Source organism: Phacochoerus africanus, chromosome 12 (assembly GCF_016906955.1).
Source record: "Phacochoerus africanus isolate WHEZ1 chromosome 12, ROS_Pafr_v1, whole genome shotgun sequence".
NCBI classification, from domain to species: Eukaryota; Metazoa; Chordata; class Mammalia; order Artiodactyla; family Suidae; genus Phacochoerus; species Phacochoerus africanus.
In genome coordinates, this window is record NC_062555.1 from 23,680,807 (window position 1) to 23,705,672 (window position 24,866).

Consider the following 24,866-nt stretch of genomic DNA (forward strand, 5'->3'; position numbering starts at 1 on the left):
CCCAACGGAGAACTTTTCTTAAGTGAGGCGAGCGAGCCCAGCTTGGACACAGCGCAGGGCATCCGCTGAGCCCAGTGCCCTGGGGTTTCCTCCCAAGGCAGCTTTGCCCTCTGCAGATGAGTTCCCATCCCTCAGCAGCCAAGGCCGGGATGGGCAGGAGGATACCCTCACTCCAAACGCATAGCGTAGAGTATTCTCTGAGCATTTCTGCATGCTTGACAGCTTTTACGTAAAAATGTACAATCCCTCTCTCCAAAATGGCACAACGGAGATTTCATAAGCCTGAACATTGATTAGATGAAGAGGGTGGGACACAAAGAGGAGCTGAAAAATAACTCTATACATAGCATCATAATTTGCCACATTAGGAGTTCCTGTTGTGGCTCAGAGGATTAAGAACCTGACTAGTATCCATGAGGATGCAGGTTCGGTCCCTGGCCTGGCTCAGTGGGTTAAGGATCTGGCATTGCCGTGAGCTGTAGCAGAGGTCAAGGATGTGACAAGGATCCTGTGCTGCTGTGGCTGTGGCATAGGCCAGCGGCTACAGCTCCAGTTTGACCCCTAGCCTGGGAACACATGCCTCGGGTGTGGCCCTAAAAAGACAGAAAAAGAATTTGCCACATTATATTACATTACAAAAATGTCCTGTCTCTGGGTCTGTCTGCCCTGCTGCTCTGTGTATTGAGTGTCCTTGCAACCCCGAGTCCCACGCTCTGTACCTGCCTTATAAAGCAGGTGTTCCATGCACTTGGACTCGACCAGCAAGACAGTCACAAAGAGATGGAACGGGAGCAAATGCTGGCCGCTGCCCCTGGACCTGAGCCTCTGGAGCTATATGTGGCTTCTCAAACTCCGGGGCAAGCAGCACATTCCCACGAGCATCCTGCTCGGCGGTGGGCTGGGCTGAGCACCAAAAACGCCCATGTTCAGCTACTGAGGAGGCGGGTTCAAAGGGCACTGCCTCCTGTTTCCCACAGAGATGCCCTTTCATTCCCCGAAATGACAGTTTCTTCTCTGCACTCGCTCAACAGGATCCCCAAAAACATGTTTCCAACAAATCGTATCACTCTTGTCCCTGGGAACACCTTTCAAATGCTGACCATTAAAAACAGGCCATTTCATAGGGCTCTGCTGATGCCACCCATAACTGTGGGTTTTTGTCTCTCAGAGTCCCGATGCGCGAGAGGCAAGGAGTAAATTGCGGGGCTAACTTTTATGTCCGTGCTTTATTGATCTGTGAGCTTCCAGGGAACTTCACCAGCCTCCAGCACTCGGCAGGCCAGATGACCGTTTCATCTCAGTAATTGGGCTACCTGGGTACCATTAATTTTCTATTTATATTAATAGGACGCTAAAGAACTCAAGGTGCCATTTCTGTAATAAAGTCACAGACATATCAAAATAGTCTACCTGCTACTGATAAACAAAACAGTCTTCTCACGACCCACTGAGGATGTCTGCTGCTGACTCACTGGGCATCTCATCATGATTTGTCGTGAGACGGTTCCATGCCACACCGTAGACTTGTGTCTCCAGAGTGTGTGAAAGGGCTCCCGCCTCAAGTAGCCAATTGTTTTGATGCCTGGCGTTTCCTGCCTTTGTCTCCCAACAGGTGAAAGTCATGCTTCGCATCTGTTCCCCGCTGGCTCGAGATACTTCAGAATCCAGCTCTTTCTTGAAGGTGGACCCACGGAAGAAGCAAATCACCTTGTACGACCCCCTGACATGTGGGGGGCTTAATGCCTTCCCAAAGCGAGGGAACCAAGTTCCTCCTAAGATGTTTGCCTTTGATGCGGTTTTTCCCCAAGATGCTTCTCAGGTGGGTAGAACCCCTCCTCAGGCTCAGGCAATATTGAGTAATTTCAAGAAGCTTTAACTCTTCCCTAGGATGCATGAGTTGGGAGGGTGTCTTCTAGAACATTCCTATGGGTCAGTTCTACCCTCTACACAGCAACTTTTGGAAGCCAGTTTGAGTTCCACTGAATAGTTTGATCCTTTTGAATTGCTGGTGTCATTCCTTGGGCAGGATCTTTGTGCCAGGATTCTAGCAGAACATACTCTTGGAGAGAAGGGATAGCAGGTGGATGGCAGACAGAAGCAGAAAAAGAACAGGCAGAATTGGGAATTTCAGGAATGGCTGCATCAAGGTGCCAGCAGCTGGTCCATTAGGACCCCACTCTTGCCTGGGTTTCTGGATGTGAGCATATAAGAAGAGAAAAGATGTTTCAAGGAACTGGGTTAGAATTACGCAGGGTTCTAGGGCTCCATAGAGGGCAAATCCTAGGGAGGAACTGGAGTGCTAGGCAGGTAAACTGAGGCTGACATGCAGTCCTGTGGCCTGGGTCAGTGCACTGAGAGGAAGAAGAGAGGCTTGGGATAGCTACTGTGTTAGTTATTGCTGCATTACCAACCACCCTAAGTCTAGTGGATTAAAACAGTAAGTATTGCTCATGGTCTCTGGGTCAGCTGAGCATTCCTCTGCTTCCTACTTGCTTCACCCATGTGTCAGTGATGAGGTCTGGGTTGCATGGCTCTATGGATCTTGGCTGGATGTTATCACATGTTTGGCCGGCTTTAGGCTGGCCCACAATGGCCTTGGCAAGGTCACCTGTTCTGTCGTCCATGTTGTCTCTGATCATCCAGCAGGCTGCCTTGGGCTTGCTCTCAGGGCAGTGACAGGATCCAAGCTTGCTGGCCTCTTGAGATCTAGGCTCAGGATAGACACAACATCCTTCTGCTGAATTTGATTGGCTCACTCTACCTCCTGATTGGATGGGCCGCAAAGTCACGTTGCAAAGGGCAGGCACCCCGGGAGGGGTGGAGAGTTGTGGCCATTTTTGTTCATCTCTTGTGGGTATAATTTGGAGGCTTCTTGGGGGTCCAGGGTGCCAAGATTCCTAAACCAAAGCTCTTGGAACAAATCCCAGGAAGAACAGATGTCTTCTAGAAGATTCACCTATACCATCTGGTGCAATTCATCTGCAAAGAAATGGTGCGACTGGATCTTCTAGTAGACATCTGTTGCCCAGGTTATAGGTGCACAGTGGCCTACTTGGCCTGCATGTTGGCATCAGACACCTGCACCTTCCTGATAAATTTCCACTTTTCCAAGATTAATACAAAACAGTGTGCAGTTGGGTAACTAATCGCCTACAGCAGAACCTGAAGACAGGGTTGCTGATGGCTGCCATGTGCAGCTTCCTCCAGGTGGCATCGGAGCGGAGGGAGTAGTGGTGTTCATACAGGCACCTGTATTACATCATAGGCACACTTAGCACATATTATAGCCTCCATTCATCACCAAGCTGAGCCTGTCCTTTCACCAAAGAGTTTTACCACGAAAAAACAAAGTATGGGAACAAGTTCTATAGTTTTTCTTTGCATGACCTGTGTGTGTGTGTGTGTGTGTGTGCGCGTGCTGTACCACCTCATGGGCTTACCAATCTACACCTGACCTTGAGTCTAATAAATGGCCTACAAAGAATTTAATGAGCACAGTTAAACCTTTTCAAAAGCAAATCTCCTGAAGGTAAGAATTCCGGAGCAAACCCTAAAATTAAGGGTGGCCTACACATGAATTTTAGATGCAGTCCAGAAAAAGAGCCATTTTTATTGTTTGTCTTTGCTTACATTTCAGACGTGGCTCCAGAGCTTGGATGCTCAGTAACACTGTTGCCTTTGCTTCGGAATGCTTTTATTTTGTTAAAATTACCAATATTATTATAAATTACATTTCTATATAAATTTCCAGTTTTCAAGACGTTTCATGTCCATGAACCCGTTTGACTCTTCCTGGAATTCCGTGGTATTAGAAAGGAAGGTATTGATATTTTCACATTACAGACATAAAAATTAAGGTGCAAAAATTCAGTCTCTCATTCATGGGCCTTTTCCTGAGTGGACACGCATCCTAGAGTTTCCCTATTAACCAATCTGTGAGCTGCTCAGTATGGTGGTGTATCTTTGCCGTCTCGCCATTTTATCCACTGTTTTCAAGCTGTGTGTCCTTGGGCAAGTCACTCGACCTCTCTGGGCCTCAGTGTCCTCATCCGTAAAATGAAGGCAAGATCAAAATGCCTCAAGAGGTGGTTGCAGTTCACTGAGTTGATCCACATGAGGTGCTTAGAACAGAGCCAGAACAGAGTGAGTGCTCAATAAATGCAAGGATTTTTACTATTCTGTTGTCACTGTTACAGCAGTATCATGCTGCTGGCTTGGCCAGCCTCAGCCCCCAAGAGGGAGCAGCCTGGAGTGTTTGAAGCAGGAAAGCGTGCCGAGCAGGCCTCTGCTCTCAGGCCCTTGCTGTTGGCCTGTGAAACAGCAGCCACCACCGTGGCCCAAGGCAGTCATGGACTTTGCTTTCTCTTGGTCTCTAAGGACACCAGCGTCCTGAAGGAGCAACAAGAACAGCCTTTGCCCCTCGTAGCCCCAAAAGCCATTCTTAGGACCCTCAGGTGGCCTCGGCAGTCAGCACTGCCCACGGCTGGGGCACACCTCTCCTGCATCCTGCTTTGGGGAGGTGTCTTAGTCCATTTGTGCTGCCTTGACAAGACAGCACGGATGGGGGCGCATGTAAGCAACAGAAATTTATTTCTTACAATCCTGGAGGTTGGCAGCCCAAGATTAAGGTGCTGGCAGATCTAGTGTCTGGTAAGGGTCTCTTCTTGAATAATAAACAGCTGCCTTCTCGCTGTGTCCTCATGTGGTGGAAGAAGAGGTCTCTGAAATCTTTTTTTTTTAATTTTTTAATTTATTTTTTGCTTTTTTTTAGGGCTGAATATAGCATATGGACATTCCTAGGCTAGGGGTCGAATCGGAGCTGCAGCTGCCAGCCTACACCACAGCCACAGCCACACCAGATCCTTGACCCTCTGAGTGAGGCCAGGGATCAAACCCATGTCCTCAAGGATACTTGTTGGGTTCATTTCCACTGAGCCACAGCAGGAGCGTCTTTTACAAGGGCACAAATCCCATCCATGGGGGCTCCATCCTCATGACTTAATCACCCCCAAAGGCCACCTTCAAATACCATCATGCTGGACATTGGGTTTCAATATACGAATGGGGTGGGGGAAGGGGACACCGACATCTCATTATCACCAGGAAGCGTGGGCAGGAGGACTGAGACCCCCCTGTGGGTAAATGGCTTCCTGCACACCCAGCCCTGTCTGTGGAGTTGGCTCAGGGAGGCCCCTGCTTTTCTAGGCTCAAGGGGAAAGAGAGCAAAGGGCCACCAGGGGCCATTGTCAGCTGCTAAAACACCAGACAGACAGGTCGCTGGCCATTCTCCTCTCAGTGGACACTGGGCAGGAACTGTGCCAGGGGAGGCCTGTGCTCCCTGTACCCCGTGAGGCTGCGCCTGTAGCTCTGTGTCCTCAGGCTTCGGACAGGTGATTCTGTGATGTGTATGCATTTGGTCCACACACAACCACTTTCTCTTCGCTGACCTTGAACCTAGTGCAGTGTCTTTGACATCTGGCTCAAGGTGGGCCCTCAGCCTCCTGAGCCCAATCTCACTCTGTGTCTGAAGTGGGCAGAGTTCATTCTCCCGACTCCGCAGCTTTTGGCAAATTCCATCAAGATTCCACTGCCTCCATCTCAGGGTTGAGCACCAGGCTCTCCTTGCTTAGGTCCAGGGGGTGTGACAGATCCTGTGGTCCCCACAGCAGCCAGGTCCTGCCCCACCCCCTGGCCCTGGCCACCCGCCCCCCACCCCCCCCCAGCAGAGTTGCTGCGGTGACCACCAGAACAGTCGGCAATTGTTGGGAGTGTGGTTTTTCAATTTCGGTTCAGGAGAGAAAATTGATTTCTGAACACTTAGGTTCATTGAGCCGCTGGAATGAATAACTACATTCACTGCCAAGGCTGCCGTTCTCAGCTTCCCACTGGGAGGCTGGTTCCTCCAATGCCTGCCGAGCCGCGTGTTTGCACACCCTCTGAACGCTTCCGGATCTGACTCCAGTGCGGAGGCAGAGATGAAGACACAGCACACAAACAGAGGGATATTTGTCCTCCTGCTGCTGTGAAAGCCTCGGGTGCTACCCAGAGAGATTCCCCAGATCCCCACGTTGGTTCTCAAAATATACCTTCTGATCACGTGCAGAGCGTGGTATTATTGGGCGGCGATGGGGAAATACAAAAAGTCACCAAGAGTCTGCCTGCTCCGGATTTAAAAATCACATTGGAGCTGAGACCTGCAAGAGGCCGAAGACTGCCCATTGTAGTTTACCCTCTGATAAGCCTAGCCCACTTCATAAGCTCTAAGTGTGTGTGTGTGTGTGTGTGTGTGTGTGTGTGTGTGTGTGTGTGATAGAAAGATCTAGTTGACAGAGGGTAAATGGAAATTTCAACTGCTTGTCCAGGGAGGCCAGAATGGCAGACCAGGGAAGGACATGAGGTCCACAGAAGCGCCCTGAGCTCCCAGTCCAACCTGGTCTGTAGAGACAGCAGCTGAAATATGCCAGGAATTAGCAGAGGGTGGTGTGCATTTAATGCATGTAAGGCTCAGACAGGCGAGGGAGGCAGAAGGTACGAAGGATCCTGAGCCCTTCCAGCCCATCTTGGAACCCCCTGGCTCTGAGAGCCTGAACCCCAGGCAGGTGGGCACAAGTTTCCATTGTCAATGGTCTACTCACAGCTTGTGTCTCCTCTTGTGTCTGCCAGGCTGAAGTGTGTGCTGGAACCGTGGCAGAGGTGATCCAGTCTGTGGTCAACGGGGCAGACGGCTGCGTGTTCTGTTTCGGCCACGCCAAGCTGGGTCCGTGAGGCCTCTACTTTGTCACGCTGCTTGCCAGATTCCCAGCCACCCTCCCCCTCCCTCTCTCTCGTGCCCAAAGCCCTCGGATGCTGAACTGAATCATCATGCAGAACCATTTCTGCTTCTGACACGGAGATGCTCATTCCAAGTGGATTCCCAATCATCTAGGAAAGCCTTAGAGCCCCCAGATGAACCAAAGGAGGGGTGGGGTTGTTCCCACTTGGTCCAGGCCAGGGTCACACCCAGAAAGCCAGCAGGAAAATTACATTTCCTGACCAGGGGTTTGCGGGGAGTGGAGAGGGCCCCCCCCATCTTCATAAAGTACTCATGTTGGTGGATGGTGCCAATAGGAAAACCAGAGGGGCAGCCACCAAGCTAAGCCCAGGCCACAGTAGCCCCGGTCTGGGGAGATCAGTGCAACAGCATCCCTGCTTCCCTACCATCTGCCTGTGCTGAAGCACCTGGGAAAGGGGCTCCCACGCAGCCCCTCCTGGGTCTGAAGTGCCTTCTCAAACCTGACCTGTGGCCATCTGCTCACCAGGTCTCACCTCACAGGCTTGATAAGTTAGTAGTTGGGGGAGTCCCAAATGGTGTCCCTGGGCAGAGCTTTCAACCGCAGCTTGGCTATGGTGGCACTGGTTCTAAGCCGGGTCCAAAAGCCCACTTCATCCTACTGCCACTTCGGTCGTCTTGATCTCTGGTCAAAGCAGTAATCTCAATTTTTTTTTTTTGGGGGGGGGCTTTTTTTTTTAAGGCCACACCCACAGCATAGGAAGTTCCCAGGCTAGGGGCTGAATCAGAGCTGCAGCTGCTGGTCTACACCACAGCCGCAGCAATGCTGGATCCGAGCCATGTCTGCAACCTCCACCGCAGCTCACGGCAACACCAGATCTTTAACCCACCGAGCGAGGCCGGGGATCATACCGCTTCCTCATGGGTACTAGTCGGGTTCTTTACCACCGAGCCACAGTGGGAGCTCCCCTTGGCGTCTATTCTTGAGACTCTAGAATGATGCCTGGACACTCAAGCCACTTTTCTTTCTTCTCCCTTGCTCTCCCAGGAAAATCCTACACCATGATTGGAAAGGACGATTCCATGCAGAACCTCGGCATTATCCCCTGTGCCATCTCCTGGCTCTTTAAGCTGATAAACGAACGGAAAGAAAAGACTGGAGCCCGTTTCTCCGTGCGGATCTCAGCCGTGGAGGTGTGGGGCAAGGAAGAGAACCTCCGGGACCTGCTGTCGGAGGTGGCCACGGGCAGCCTGCAGGACGGCCAGTCCCCCGGCGTGTACCTGTGCGAGGACCCCATCTGTGGCACACAGGTGATTGCTCCTGGGGCTTGGCTTGACTCCAAGGTGGCGCATCCCTGCCTCGGAGACTGGGGCCGTGCACCCCGTGACTCACTCAGCATGTACACTGGGGAGGCTTACGAGTGTTTACTTTAAAGCGGACTGGAACTTTATGGCTTTTGCAGCTGCAGGGCCCTCTGCTTGCCCAACCTAAATATTTGTGCCTTGAGTCTCACTGACAATGAGCAGGAACCACAATTGTTGGAGCAATGGGGGCGGGGGGGTGGGGGGCATTGCATTCACTTTCTTTACGCCCCTTTCAAGAAAAAAGAAAAAAGTACAATCTTTCTTTTGTTGAACAACAAGCCGAAATATTTACTGCTTTGCACAAATAGCTAACAGCCATTACTGGGGCTGTTTATGGCTCTATAAACTGCGTTTCTGGCACCGGTTTACAGCCGGATTCGTAGGGCCGTAGGAAAAACTAATAAGTGCTTTCTAATTAGAACCATGATATAATTGCTGGAACTAGGGGAGCCAAGAGAAGTGCAGGTTTGCCTTTTCGGGATGTCAGGCCTGTCGTGAGGTTTCTCCTTTGCTGTCTGACAACAGATGTAGGAATGACCTGGGAGGTCCCTGGTTCGTATCCAGAATAATCAGTTCTTCTAGTTTCTAGCAACAGGCTTTATTTTCTAGTTGTATCAGACGCTTCCATTTTAGATCGGGGTTCCTTTTGATCAGGACCTGCCTAATCCTAAGTGGGATTGCTTTCCCCGCTGCTGCACGTGTCTACTCACACCTGACTGTGTTCTTCCCCTGCTTAAAGCACCTCGGATCCTTCCATTTCCGTTATGAATCCTCGTGGTTTGCAAGGCCCTACATGACCTTCCAGCATCATCCGTGACCACTGCCCTCTTTGCCGCTCCTTAAATTACATTTGGGTCCCCTAAGAACATGGTACCCCTCAAACTTCAGTGTGCCTATGAAGCACTGAGGATCTGGTTAAAAATGCAGATTCTGGTTCCGTAGGTCTGGGATGGGGCCCCTGATGATACATTTCTAATGAGCTTCCCAATGACTGAATGTGCTCAGTAGCAAGGCTCTGAGGCACCAACCATCCTCCCTTTTACTCTGGGCCTTTGCACATTCCGTTCCCCGTGCCCAGAATACTCCTCATCCCCTCTCACTCTTTATCAGGCTAACTCCTTATTTTTTGGAGATTGGCTAGATGTCACTTCTTCCAGGAAGCCCTCCGAGATGTTTCTCCCCATTGTCAATTTTGATTGCCTGGTTAGTTCTCAGCATCTCCCAAAGTTCTGTACCACGTCTGACTGAAATTGGGTCCTCACAGTTGGTTGGTTGGTTGGTTGGTTGGTTGGTTGGTTGGTTGTGTCCATGGCATGTGGAAGTTCCCAGGCCAAGGGTCGAACCCTTACCACAGCAACAACCCAAGCCACTCCAGTGATCATGCCAGATCCTTAACCCGCTGTGCCACAAGAGAACTCCCGGCTCTTCATGGTTTTAATAGATGCATCAGATACCATTTGGCTGTGAAACCAAATTAGAGTGCAAACTACGTGGGCATACAAACCTGAATCCAGTGCTTCTCAAACTTTAGTCTTTGTCAGAGTCACCTGGGAGTCTTATTGAAACACAGACTGCTGCGCTCCACTTCTAAAATTTCTGATTCAGGCCCAGGATAGAGTCTTCAGATGTGCATTTCTTTTTTTTTTTTTTGTCTTTTGTCTTTTTGTTGTTGTTGTTGTTGTTGCTATTTCTCGGGCCGCTCCCGCGGCATATGGAGGTTCCCAGGCTAGGGGTTGAATCGGAGCTGTAGCCACTGGCCTACGCCAGAGCCACAGCAACGCGGGATCCGAGCCGCGTCTGCAACCTACACCACAGCTCACGGCAACGCTGGATCGTTAACCCACTGAGCAAGGGCAGGGACCAAACCCGCAACCTCATGGTTCCTGGTCGGATTCGTTAACCACTGCGCCACGACGGGAACTCCCAGATGTGCATTTCTAACAAGTTTCCATGTGATGCTCATACTGTTGGTCCAGGGACCACACTTTGAGAACCACTGTTCAGAAGCCTAAGATGTGCTCAGACCCCTCTACAGCATCTTTGATGGAATCAGTGTCACCCTGCCCACTGCTCCCACTTCCAGCATTACCTAGACGTTCAAATATGCTCTAACCTCCTTTTTTTTTTTTTCTTTTTAGGGCTGCACCTGCGGAATATGGATGTTCCCAGGATAGGGGTGGAATCAGAGCTGCCAGCCTAGACCACAGCCACAGCAACGCAGGATCCAAGCTGCATCTGTGACCTACACCACAGCTCATGGCAATGCCGGATCCTTACCCCACGGAGCGAGGCCAGGGATGGAACCCACATCCTCATGGATCCTAGTTGGGTTGATTAACCACTGAGCCATAACAGGAACTCCTCCACTCCCTGTTCTAACTCCAGTAATGAAGTTCCGCAGAGGTGAAAGCTCTCACCAAAGACCAAGCAAAAGAGAAAGAGACCAACATTCTCTTTCCTTCTTGTTGAAAAATCTTAAACAGTCTTTGGGTTATTTTTCTCCCATAGAAAGTATAAAGCAATGAGCATGACAGAGGGAGTCTCTTCTTTGAAGCTTGAGGATTTTGATGGTCTCAGGTTCCAAATATCAGGTCTCACGGTTCAGAAGTATAGGTACAGTTAGAGTCAGGATAGAAAATGGTCAAAATGTGTGCTGACTCTATGGCACATACCTCAGGTCATTTCTTTGAATAAATCAGAAGCATTTGTTCCCCCCCCACCCCCACCTGATAAAGGAGGGCTGGTCCAATGCTCACGGATAATGCTGCTCTGAGTAAGTTTTACTGTAATTGCCAAGGCATCTCATAGGGTTTAGACACATGGCCCACCATGTTTCTTTAATGAATTAATGACTATGCCATGAATATGAATTTAGGAACTAAAGATAAAATAGGAGTGCCCATGGTGGTGCAGTGGAAATGAACCTGACTGGTATCCATGAGGATTCGGGTTCAATCCCTGGCCTTGCTCAGTGGGTTGGGGATTTGACATTGCCATGTGCTGTGGTGTAGGCTGGCAGCTGTAGCTCTGATTGGACCCCTAGCCTCGGAACTTCCATATGCTGCGGGTGCCACCCTAAAAGAGCAAAAAAAAAAAAAAAAAAAAAAGATAGCTTTTAAATGATATAGAGGAGGAGTTCCCATTATGGCTCAGCAATTAATGAACCCAACTCGTATCCACGAGGACGCAAAGATTCGATCCCTGGCCTCACTCAGTGGGATCTGGCATTGCCATGAGCTGTGGTGTAGGTTGGCCTGGGAACTTCCATATGCTGTGGGTGTGGCCCTAAAAAGAAAAAAAAAAATGTTATAGAGGAGATATTCGAGTACTTGGGTGTTTTTACAGGTCTTTTTCACTTACTTCTTATATATAATTATGCTAGTAAAGGTGGCCTCAAATTGGCTCTAATTAAATAGCTGGAAAAATTGGGAGTTGAGTTCAAGCTGAGTTTTATCACTCCTTTGTGATACACTGTACTGTACTGTCTGGACTAAACTCACGCTTCGCAACTTACCTGCTTCCAAACAATCTAATCTTTGAAATGTTTTCTTAGGTACATGCATTTGTTCCAGAGGTTTACTGGCCTCTGCAGAGGTCAGGGCAGGACACCTGCTCCCTCTAAATCATGCATACAACCATTTCCTTTTCACACCTGCTGTTTACAGATTCCCCTTAAATTGGTGACAATAGATTTCATCCAAGACGTGTGCTCAGCAGTCATTTTCAGGGGTGAATCCATCAAGCTGGTGTAGGCGCTGGTTCCAGGAGGACATCCAGCCTCCGAGGATGCAGGATGGACAGGGCAGACCCTCCCGCCCGCAGCCTCAGCCCTTCCCTGTGTCTTCCAGCTGCAGAACCAGAGCGAGCTGCGGGCACCCACCGCAGAGAAGGCGGCCTTCTTCCTGGACGCTGCCATCGCCTCCCGGAGGGGCAACCAGCAGGACTGCGACGAGGACGACCTCCGCAACTCCCACATGCTCTTCACGCTGCACATCTACCAGTACCGCATGGAGAAGAGCGGCAAGGGGGGAAGTAAGTTCTCTCTACCTTTCCTGCCTCCTTTGCTCCCCACCCGCTTTGGGGAGCAGCCTCTCCTCCAGGGCAGCCGTGACCTTTTAAAATGTAGAGCCATTTGCAGCCACGTGGATGGAACTAGAGATTCTCATACCAAGTGAAGTAAGTCAGAAAGAGAAAGACAAAGACCCTATGATATCACTTATGTCTGGAGTCTAATATACGGCGCAAATGTACCTGTCTACAGAAAAGAAACAAACTCATGGACTTGGAGACCAGACTTGGGGTTGCCAAGGGAGGAGGGGGAGGGAGTGAGATGGACGGGGCGTCTGGGGTGAGTAGATGCCAACTATTCCATTTAGGATGGATAAGCAATGAGGTCCTGCTGTAGAGCACAGGGAACTATAGCCAATCCCTTGGGATGGAACATGATGGAGGATAATATGAGAAAACGAATGTGTATATACGTATAACTGGGGCATGTTGTTGTGCGGCAGAAATGGACAGAACATTTTAAGTCAACTATAATAAACATTTTTTAAATAAGAAAAATAAATTAAAAAAAAATAAAATGTGGACCCTTCTCCCCAGTGTAGAGTGTGCTGATATGTCACTCAAGATCATTGCAGAGTCTGGGCTGAAGTTTGCTTTAGAACCTCCAAGGGAAAGGAGTTGGCTTGGTGAAGATAATTTTTGGATGCAATTGCCATGGGAACAAGAGAGAACATATTTAAAAAAGCAAAACAACTGCTTGATGGTATCTTTTTGTTCATAAACCTTAAAGATACTCAACATGAAAGACCGACTTGTATCTGCCAAAGCACCCCAGCAGTGTTATTAATCACTAGCTTCAATCCACTGTGTGGACCTAAAAGAAACAAATCATGGGTTTTCGAGAGTCTGTAAATCAGACTTTTGAATAACTAACCAGATTCTGGCTCCCTCCTTCCCTCCCTCCCTCAGGTTATGCCCAGCAGTGACCTTTCTCTGTAAAAACCTATGCCCAGGCCACGTTCTGTGAGCAAGCAGCACCGCCAGGTACCCAGCTCAATGCTTATGCAGTCCCCTCTCAGCTTTTTTCTTTTTTGTATTTCTCTTTTTTTTTAATTTTTAAAAATTTGTATGTATTTATTTATTTTGTCTTTTTAGGGCCACACCTGCACCTGCAGCCTGTGGATGTTCCCAGGCTAGGGGTCCAATCGGAGCTATAGCTGCTGGCCTACACCACAGCCAGGGCAACGTGGGATCCGAGCCACACCTGCAACCTACACCACAGCTCATGGCATCGCCCGATCCTTAACCCACTGAGCGAGGCCAGGAATCGAACCTGCATCTTCATGGCTACTAGTTGGGTTCATTAACCCTGAGCCACAATGAGAACTCCTTCCTTTTTTTTTTTGTTTTTTTGTTAAATGCAAGTATAGTTGATTTACAATGTTGTGCCAATTTCTGTTGTACAGCAAAGTGACCCAATCATACATTCCTTTTCTTATATTATTTTATATTATCTTCCATCATGTTCTATCCTAAGTGATTGGATATAGTTGGTCCCCTGTGCTGTATGGCAGGACCTCATTGCTGATCCATTCTAAATGGAATAGTTGGCCTCTACCAACCCCACACTCCCAGTCCATCCCATCCTCTTGGCTGTTTTCAGAGCTGGCACCGACCGTGGTGCAGGGCTCCGTTCTTTGACTGCCAAGCGGTATATACTCTTTGCTCTGTGGTTGAGCACCAGTGCTTAGCTGCGTGTCTCAGGTGGGATCCTGGGCCATGGCAGAGTCATCTGTGGACCTCGCTGGGCTTTCTCAAGCAAGTTGGGCCACCAGGCTGGGCTGACCAGGCAGCAGCTTCCAGAGTCTCACTCTGTCCACATCTACGGGGCTTTCCAAACAGGCAGCTGACCCCCAGTGCCCTCCAAGCAATGGCCTCAAGGATGCTAGATGCTAGGAAAACAAACCAAAGCCCTGAGTTAGGAGACTAACCCTGGTGCCTGGAAATTGTGAAGCACATTGACTAATGAGAGGTAATCAGTTAACCTAATTCCAGGTGGGGCCTGGGTCTGTGGAGAGGCTCCCCAGTCTGTCCCCACGTCTCCTTGTTGCCCAAAGACTTGGAAACCAGTTTTCCTGGAGCTAACTCTGGGGGCTTCCGTCACCCCACAAGTGGAAGCTCTCTCTTTTCTCCTCTCTCAACGCCTTTGTTGGCCCCTGTTCTTGTTCCTACTGCTTAAGTGCTCTTGTCTAGTTCAGACTTATGAGGTATAATTTAAATTTAGTAAGACCTACCCGTCTTGTGTGTCGTTAAATGAATTTTGGCAAATCTATTCAGTCGTGTATCAAGATACAGAACAGAGCCATCACCCCATAAAGGTCCCTTTTGCCCCAGTAGCCAGCCCTTGACAACCACAGCATCAGACTTTTGTCCTTAGAGGTTTGCCATCATCCAGAACATCCTATCAATGGAATCGCGTGGACGATAGGTGGCCCTTTTGTGTGTGGCTTCTTTCACTTAATGCAATGCATTGGAGATGCCTCTATATGGCTGCATGTGTCCGTCCTTCACTGACTTGCCCTGCTGCCTGCTCCTTTCGTTTTAACTTGGCCTAAAGGGGTGCCCTTTCCCTCCCCCCAGCACTGAAATCTCACCATATATCTTCGCAGGGGCCGGAGTTGCAACAAATCCGGGCCCCACCTGCAGCCTCGGCTTCCTGTACTGGCTGCCACCTAGGAGTCCAGAGGTAGTGGCTCTTGCTGGTACCCAGGCAGATGTGCCATCAGCACATCAGGTCCCTCTTGACAACAGGAATGAGGATGAAGGTCTGACCAGGGCTGGGCTGAAGATTTTCAGTGGGAGTCTTTCGGGGGAGATCGTTTCTCAGTGAAGGGCTCCCATCACGCTTAGTCCTTCTGTTTAGAAAAACGTGCATAAAGAAGGAAATGGGGGATTAAGATAGGGATGAAAAGATCCAGATCTTGAACATCTGTCACAGAATTTCATCCACCAGCTCTCCTAACAAGCTGGGGGCTGACTTTCAATCCCGCCCTCACTGGTTTGTTGTTGTTGTTGTTGTTGTTGTTTCCCCTGGGTTAGGTCTTAGCAGCGTGACTGTGGGAGTCTGAAAAATGTTTATTTTATTCTTCTAAGCCACCAGGGATAAGCATAATCAAACCCCGCCCTAGATTCTTGTGCTTTCATCACAGGGTGACTTGCACAGGGTCTCAATCTGGAGCCAAACGGCTTCCAAGCGGCTCTGGGCCGAAAACCCCAGGAGAAAGGGAATCAATCATCTTTTGGGTTTTAACCCAAAAGCTAAAACAACCTTCTTTTCAGTTTTGCACTTTCTTCCCCGGTTCTGCTCTCAGAATCCGAAAGTAGATTGGCATCTCGAAGACAAAGAAAGCGTTAATTAAATTATTTCCACTCTAAGAATGGAAGGTGTCGTGTCCACAAAACTGTAGGCGGGGACAGTCCCCCACCCTGACCATCCACCCACATCCGCCCTTCACAAGTCCTGGGCGCTTCTTAAATATTTAACAAAAAAAATCCATCTTCGTCCTCTTTCGCAATTGTGAAAGGGAATTGCTTTTAAATAATACATTCCAGTTAAAAGGCAAATGCCCCTCATGGCTTCCCAAACCTCGTTAAGTACTTTCTGATGGATCTGGAGATGAGAACCAAGTGAAGGGAGGCATCCAAGCCAAAGTGGGGGTCAGCCCCGAAGGATCTGGGGGTGTCACCTGCTGCCACAGCACCTGGCTTCCTGTGAGAAAGGGACGCCAGGTCAGCGTGCACACAGCCTCCCGCTCCAGGGCTGGCTTGGCTTCAGTGCATTTACATCTGTTTCAAATATAATGAGGAGATTTGGAGTGTTGTTTAAAATGGAAATTTTGTTTATTTACATATAAGTAATAATCCCTGTGGACCTGGCAGCCAGAACTCAATTAAGGGCAAGTTTATTAATCAGTCACCCCACAGGGAAGCAGAGCAGAGCGATCTGCTGCTAACTGGCCATTAGAAGCAGAGATGATGGATTCAAAGAAATCTCTGCTGCAAGAACTAAACACACCCTGTATATATGGGCATTTGCATCTTATACACACGTGTGTGTGTTATACACAAGCATACATAGAAGTGGACAGAAAAAAGTGTGTTCCACATGTGCAGGCAAGACCGAAAAGAACATTCGGTGTTGATGGATCACAGTTTTGCAGGAGGCACAAGGTGAAGCTGAAAAGACTTCCTGGCTGAAAGGTTTGGGGAGCAGTGCTGGGGCTGATTCTTCACCCATCGGGGGAGCCTCCTGCTGCTTTGCTAAGCTAGATCTGTAAGGGCTTGAGAATCCCCTTGGGAATTCCAGCACTGAGGAAACCCTCTTAAAACTGTAATACCTAGGAGCTGCTCCCTGTAAAGATGGGTGAAATAAGAGTCCAAGGCAAGATGGTGCTAGTGGAATACTTGAGTGGAGTACGTTCACGATGCAGAATTGTACAAGGCCTCTTGATAAAGATGGCTTTAAAAACATCATGTGGGAGTTCCCATCGTGGCTCAGCGGTTAACGAATCTGACTAGGAACGTGAGGTTGCGGGTTTGATCCCTGGCCTCGCTCAGTGGGTTAAGGATCCGGCGTTGACGTGAGCTGTGGTGTGAGTTGCAGACTCGGCTCAGATCCCGAGTTGCTGTGGCTCTGGTGTAGGCCGGCGGCTACAGCTCCGATTCGACCCCTGGCCTGGGACCTACATATGCCACAGAAGCAGCCCAAGAAATGGCCAAAAGACAAAAAAAAACAAAACCATCATTTGGATGAATAATCTAAGCTTGCAAGCAAATACTGCCCAGAGTTAAGAAGGACACCAGCTCTCTGGTTTGTTCGTTCACTGTTTTGCCTCCACGGGAAGCCCAGAGGCCCATTGAGGGCTGGGTTGGCTGGGCGTGCACAGTATGAGCACACAGGCACACACATGTGTGTGCACATGAACCAGCGTACAAGAACAGGGACGCTGATCTGTTTACGAGGCTGATGGGACTCTTCCCTTAATCTTGGTGGCTCTTGACCACCAGCCATTCTTTCTTGTGTCTTGGAATGGCCTGCCTCACTGATGCCTTGTCCAGGGCTGTGTGGTCCACAGGACTCTAGAGATCCATTATTTGGGGGGGGCAGATGTGGGCAAAGGGATCTAGGGAAAAAAAAACATTGCTTCTAAACAAGGCTGAGGATGCTTCTAACGAAGCTTCTAAACGTTGCTTCTATATGATGTGCCGTGAGGATGGCCACACAGAGAGGCAGGGCCGGGCAGAGGGGGTGACACTGCAGGGCTCTTGTGTCCCCCTTGGTCAAGAGTGAAGTGACAGTTTGATGATTTTAGATATTTGAAATATAATTTTTTAAATCTTTGGGGAGTTTCCATTTTGGCTCAGCAGTAACAAACCTGACTGGCATCCATGAGGACCCAGGTTTGATCCCTGGTCCCACTCAGTGGGTTAAGGATGTGGCGTTGCCGTGAGCTGTGGCATAGGTCGCAGATGTGGCTCAGATCTGGTGTGGCTGTGGCTGTGGTATAGGCTGGCAGCTGCAGCTCTGATTTTCCCCCTAGCCTGGGGACCTCCATATGCCACAGAGGCAGCCCTAAAAAAAACCAAAACATAAAAAATAAACTCTTTGGCCAGGAGACCGTATTTCAAACCGTGCAGCCTGGAGTTGCCATAGTGATGTCTCCTGGCCTCCCCAACCTCTCCATCAGAGCAGCTGTTCCCGACCTTCTCTGCAAGCCTGAGGCCCCCGCTCTACCACTTGCAGCAGACAACCAGCTTCCTGTTTAAGAAGAAAGAGTCAGTCTGGCTATGACCTCAGCTTCTGTCCTCATAGCTTTGAAATCTCCTTGTGCCTGGACCTCGGTCTCCCCCGCGCCTTCCCCATTGGGCTGCCGTCCTCAACTCCTTACTTCCTTATCCTGTCCCCTTCTGCTGCTTCTGGGACCTCGCCAATCAGACCCCATCAATCACCTTCTCATGCTTTTATTCTCAATCTCTCCTCAAAGTCAGGGCTGCCTGCTGTTGGAAGGCAAGCAAGGGAAGGAACAATAACGTCAACAATAAAAAGCCTTGGCGTTCCCACCATGGTGCCGTGGGTTAAGAATCCAACAGTAGCAGTTGGCTTTGCTGTGGAGGTGTGGGTTCAATCCCCGGCCCAGCACAGGGGGTGAAAAAAATCCCTCATTGCCACAGCTGCAGCTTGGGTCACAACTGTGTCTCAGATTCAGTCCCTGGCTTGGGACCTTCCATACGCCATACGTGTGGCCTTACATAAAATAAAAATTAAAAATAAAAAACGTGTCTATGCCCCACTTCCCCCTGGAGCTGCCTCTCCATAAACCTTTCAGATTCTCCCCTTTGTGAAATATCTTCCTCTTTTAAGCCCCATAGCAGGGAGATGTGAAGTGGGAGAGGTTAAGCCACTGCTTTATCATCTGTTTCAGTCATTCTGGGCTTGTCTAAGGCCCAGCTGACGACAAACTCCCTAAGGACAGAGTCCCCTGTTCCCTGGCACCTGTCCTCCACAGCCAAGGAGCGTGTCTGTACATCAGTCCTTGGGTGTCATGCCGATGGCACGTGTGCTGTGTATTAAAGTGAGTGGATTTCTCTCTTACCTAGAGCAGTGGTTTCAGAAAAAGACCATTCTGTTACCTTCGTGCAATCAGGTGGCGTGAATGCAGGGAAGCCCTCTATGCAGCGCTGTCAGAAGGAGTTGGTCAGTTAACTGAGAAAGTTCAGTTAAAAAGGGAGATCACATAGGAGGTCTTGTTATGGCTCAGTGGTTAACAAACCCAACTAGGATCCATGAGGATGCAGGTTCGATCCCTGGCTCCACTCTTGGGTTAAGGATCTGGCGTTGCCGTGAGCTGTGCTGTAGGTCACAGATGAAGCTCAGATCCCGTGTGGCTGTGGCTGTGGCTTAGGCTGGCAGCTGCAGCCCTGATTTAACCCCTAGCCTGGGAACTTCCATAGGCCACAGATGCAGCCCTAAAAAAAAAAAAAAAAAAATGGGGGGGATCATATAAAACGATACATGTGGAGTTCCAGGTATGGTTCGGTGGGTTAAGGACCCGATGTAGTGTCTGTGAAGATTCAGATTCAATCCCTGGCCTCACTCAGTGGGTTAAGGATCTGTTGTTGCCGTAACCTGTAATGTCGATCACAGATGCGGCTTGGACCTGGGTTGCTGTGGCTGTGTCGTGGGCCATAGCTGCAGTTCTGATACAGCCCCTAGCCTGGGGAACTTCCATATGCTACAGGTGCAGCCATAAAAAGAAAAAAAAAAAAAGAATACATTCATGTCATAAACGTTTTCAGCTTAAAAATACAGTTGTGTGTTTTATTCATCAGTCTTCTGATACAAGGCCATGAGATGAGTTTTCAGCTTTAGATTCTGACTTTTATAAACTACATGTATGTTGATAATGGTCTGCTTTTTGCTTTAAGTTTCTTCTTCCTCTTTTTTTTTTTTTTTTGGTCTTTTTAGGGCCGAACCCATGGCATACGGAGATTCCCAGGCTAGGGGTCAAATTGGAGTTGCAGCTGTCAGCCTACACCACAGCCACAGCCACACCAGATCCAAGCCGCGTCAGCAACCTACACCACAGCTCACGGCAACACCGAATCCTTAACCCACTGAGCAAGGCCAGGGATCGAACCCATGTCCTCATGGATCCTAGTCAGATTCATTACTATGGAGCCACGACAGGAACTCCCTCAATTTCTTCTGAGTCGTTCAAGAACTTAAGAGACACTTACGCAGCTCACTGGGTATAGACTTTCTAGATCCTTAAAATGTTTTCCAGTCTCTAATTTCTCATTCACACCTAATTCCGCCTCTTTGTTTCAAAAATTAACTCTTTTTAACCACATCTTTCCAGAGCGTTAAGTTCACCTTTTTAAAAAACGTTAACTCTCTTTACATAATCATATTTTATTGGTTTACATACTATTTGATTATATTTCTATTTGCAGTATCAAGTACAAGTGGCATAATTAGGTTTAAGAGGAAACTCAGTTGCCCTGTTGATGAGTGTACAGCTCATCCTCTCGGAGCAAAAGTGCAGAGACAAACTAGAGAACAGCAGCCAGCACGTGTCATAAGCAGCGGACAGTGGGCAGCGTGTCCGATGCTGGTGATGTAGGGCCTTGGTTAACCCGGCCAGGTGGCAAAACCATGGCTCCCAAACTTTGCTGCACAAGAGACTCACCTGGAGAGCTTTTCACTGAATCCCAATGCCCATGTCACACTCCAGAGCGATCAAATTAGAAAGCTTGGGAGAGTAGGGTTTAGGCATCCATAGATTCTAAAGATCCAAGGTGATTCTGACATGCAGCAAAGTCTGGGAACCACAGATTTAGGGGAAAGTGAGTTAAAAGAGTTTCTACATGCTTTATGGTTCGCTCTGGATTTTCATCTTAGATATAGCACTAATTTTCTATCAGATCTGGAGTGATTTAATTAACATCTGGGAAGCTCAGTTTCCTCATCCATCAAATGGAGCCAATTCTTACACTACAGGAATGTCATAGGAATTAAGCGGTTTTAGAAGAATTTAGCATTTCCTGGCACTGTGCACATAAGCTGGGTAAGTTGTGCAGGCTCAGGAGTGGGATACATTTGTACATTGCTTCCTGTGGGAGAGGAAGCCATGGGGGTGATTTCATGGGGTCCAAGTCTAGACTTGAAATACACACGTTAGAGGGAGTTCCTGCTGTGGCTCAGCAGTTAGCAAACCTGACTAGCATCCATGAGGACGCAGGTTCGATCCCTAGCCTCGCTCAGTGGGTTAAGGATCCAGTGTTGCCATGAGCTGTGGTGTAGGTTGCAGACGCAGCTTGGACCCCAAGTTGCTGTGGCTGTGGCCTAAGCCGGCAGCTGTAGCTCTGGTTGGACCCCTAGCCTGGGAACCTGCATATGCCTCAGGTGCAGCCCTAAAAAGGCAAAAAAAAAAAAAGAAAGAAGGAAGGAAGGAAGGAAAGAAAGAGAGAGAGAGAAAGAGAGAGAGAGAAAGAAAAAGAAAGAAAGAAAGAAAGAAAGAAAGAAAGAAAGAAAGAAAGAAAGAAAGAAAGAAAGAAAGAAAGAAAGAAGAAAGAAATACATATATTAGAATATAAATAAAGGGTCTCAACTTTGCAGCTGTGACCTCGGAAATCTGAAAAGTTGATGAGGGACCTGCTTCTTACCTGCTGTTCATTGACACCTGTTTTGTTCATTGATTCTAGAACTACTTTCTCTCCAGCCACCTGTAGTAATGGAAATATTTGGTAAGAGCAGATGGCCTGTGCTCACTCGCTCTGCACCATTCCAGATGCAGCACCAGGTGTGAAATTCACAATTCTGTGATGATTGAAACTCCAGTGGGTATAGAGTGAAGTCGATTTTCCATTGTTTAAAATGTGACTCTCACTTTTGAGTCATGCAGGTGTAATTATAGGTGTTTTATGATATTAGTCTTCAGTGCCGTCTAAACTGTGCCTTTTGTTCTCCGTGTTCTCCTTTACTGCATGTACATTATGCATTTTATTCCATTACATCAAATGGACTATGAGACTCTGAAGGTCCAAATTGGTCCCTGTCTTTGCCCTTTAATCTGCGGCACGCATGAAATATCTGAGCTTCTCCTGTCTATATAATTAGGTTGCAAAACAGATGATATTTTGCTTTAGAAAGAACTCTTTCCCTTCCGCGCTGCCAGTGGCCTGATCTCGCATGATGCAAAATGGAATAAAAGAGAAGTTGCACGTTATATCTTTCTTTTTAAGGGTTTTTGCTGGGGAAAGTTGGAGGTAAACACAATGTAGCATCCTTAATGTGGACGGTGCTTTGCCAGAGTCACTGGAGAGCCCGGATTGAAATGCTGTGCTCTCTGTACCTTTTTGCTCAGTACTAGGTGTGGAAGCGTAGGGTGGGCTGGGCAGAGACAAGGCTGGGGTCCAGACAGCAGCAGTTTCCGGATGTGTGAATGGATTCCAGATGCTGCCTGCCTGTGTTTTGCCATCCGCCAGGACCCAGACCCACCCTCATCCCACCCCCTGCATCAGCTTTCCCAGCCAACCTTTTCCACTTTGGCTCAGGTGACCCGGCTTCCACAATGGCCTTGGGAAGTCGTGATTTCTACCCTTGCTGTTTTTCCTCCATGCAGAGTGGAGTGGTGCTTCTCCTAGAGCAATAGGAGGTGGGCTGCTGGTGTGAGCTGCCCCCCAACCCCCGGAAAGGTAGGAATCCAGAGGCCTGAGGAGTAGGAGTCTGCTGCTGCCTGGGGATTGAGGGCTGGAAAGGGAGATGATCCCGGAGCTGGGGTGATGTGCTAAAGCCACACTCCCCTGGGCCAGTGGGGCCTGGGACAAAGAGGCAGTTCATAGCCCCTGCCGTCTCCAGAACTGGCTGAGGCCACGTGGTATAGAATGAAGAGCACAGGTCTTAAACGTTTGAATCCAAGCTCTATCACTGACAGCATCATCTTGGGGAAGGTGCCTTTTTTAAAATAATATACATTTTATTTCTTTTTCTTGGCTTATTGCATTGGCTAGAACCTCCAGTACAAAGCTGAACTGAAAGGCTCAGAGTGAACATCCTTGTCTTATTTCTGATCTTGGAAGGCTTTTGGTCTTATACCATTAAGAATGCAATTGGCTGTATGTTTTTCCTAGACACTTTTAATCAAACAGAGGATATCACCTTTGATTTATATATTGCCAAGCATTTTTATCAGTAATGGTTGCTGGAGTTTGCTAAATACTGTATCTGCATCTACTGAGAGAATCATATAATTTTTCTTTTTAGTTTGTTAATATGGTAAATTATAACAATAGATTAATTTTTTGTTAACCAACCTTGCATTCCAGGGATAAATCCTCATGGTAGAAAATCCTTTTTTTTAAAAAAAAAATTGTGGCCTCATTCATGGCATATGGAAGTTCCTGGGTCAGGGACTGAATCTCAGCTGCAGCTGTGTCTTATGCCACAGCTGTGGCAGTGCCGGATCCTTTAACCCACTGTACCAGGTTGGGGATTGAACCCATGCCTCCACAATGACCCGAGCCACTGCAGTTGGATTCTTAACCCAATGCACCTCAGCAAGAACTCCTATAAAATCCTTTTTAATATGTTCCTAAATGCAGTTTTCTAGTATGGCTCTCTAATATTTTGTTTAGAAATTTTACATCAGTGTTCATGAGGGCTATTGGTCTTCAATTTTTTTCTTGTAATATCTTTGTCTGTTTTTCATATCAGGGTAATCCTAGCCTCATAGATTTAATTGGAGAGAATTTTCAGGAAGAATGTGTGCAAAATGGATATTATTTCTTCCTTGAATGTTTGGTAGAATTTACCAGTGCAGCTAACTGTGCTGTTTTCCATGAGGAAAGGTTGTTAACTACAGAGTCTGTTTCTTTAGCAGTATAAGGCTATTAACATTATCTACTACTTCTTGAGTGAGCTTTGGTACTTTATATGTTTTAAGAAATTTGCTCATTCTTTCAAGTTGTCTAATTTACTGGTATAATGTTTCTTTATTGTCTTTTTTATATTCATAGAAACCATAGTGAGGCCACTTTTTTTTTGTTCCTGATGTTGGTAATTTATGTCTCTTCTCTCCTTCTTTGCTGACCAGTCGTGTTGGAGATTTATCAATTTTACTGACCTCGAAGAACCAGCTTTTGGTTTGATTGATTTTTTCTATTGTTTTTAAATTTTTCTTTCATTGGTTTCTACTTTTATGTTATTTCCTTTCTGCTCTTTTGTCTTTAATTTGCTCATCTTTTTCTAATTTCTTAAAGTGGATACTGAGGTAATTTATTTGAGACATCTGTTGTTTTCTGATATAGGCATTTAATAGTATAAATTCCCTCCTAGGTACTTCTTTCAGGGCATGTCAGTAATTTGGATAAGTTGTGTTTTCATTTTCATTCTCTTAAAAACACTTTCCAATCTCTATTTTGATTTCTTCTTTAACTCCAAATTATTTGGAGCTGTATTGTTGAGTTTCAAAGTATTTAGGAATTTTCCAGATAACTTTCTGGATTGACTTCCAATTTAATTCTAGTGTGTCAGAGAGCATATTTTGAATGATATGAATCTTTTAAGATGTATTTAGACTGTTTTACATAACAGAATATGGTCTATCTTGGTAAATGTTTTGTGTGAACTTCAAAAGAACATGTGTTCTTCTACTGTTGGGTTGAAAGTTCTATAAATGTCAAGCAGAATGAGTTGGTTGATAGTGTTGTTGAAATCTTCTATCTCCTATTGGGTTTCTGTCTACTTGTTACATAAGTTACTGAGCCAAGGAGGTATTTGCAGTCTCCAACTCTAGTTATGGACTTGCCTGTTTATTCTTGCAATTCTATCAGTTTTACTTCATGTATTTGCACTTCTGTTATTAGATGCATAAACATTTTTTGTTATGACCTCTCTGATGAATTGTACCCTTTGTCATTAAAAATGTCCCTCTTTCCCTCTAGTTATATTTTTGTCTCAAGTTTCTTTTGTTTGATATTTATAGAGACACCCCAGTTTTCTTATAGCTACTGTTTGCATATTATAGTCTTTTTCATACTTGGATTTTCAACCTATTGTTTCTTGGTATTTGAAGTGCATTCATCATAGGGAGAATATAGTAGAGTCTTGCTTTTTTATGGAATGTGACAATATCTACTTTTTAATCATGGTATTCAGACTCTT

General features: G+C 47.5%; 1 protein-coding gene across 2 annotated transcripts in view; it reads left to right on the forward strand.

Moving 5' to 3' along the window:
• Positions 1 to 24,866, forward strand: part of KIF26B (kinesin family member 26B) — a 507,916-nt gene that overhangs the window by 420,569 nt on the left and 62,481 nt on the right. For both annotated transcript variants that reach the window (XM_047754531.1, XM_047754532.1), the window contains 4 exons: positions 1,613 to 1,819; positions 6,664 to 6,757; positions 7,818 to 8,080; positions 11,983 to 12,166. In XM_047754531.1, the coding sequence (XP_047610487.1) occupies positions 1,613 to 1,819; positions 6,664 to 6,757; positions 7,818 to 8,080; positions 11,983 to 12,166 (748 nt within the window). The remainder of the gene's footprint in view (positions 1 to 1,612; positions 1,820 to 6,663; positions 6,758 to 7,817; positions 8,081 to 11,982; positions 12,167 to 24,866) is intronic.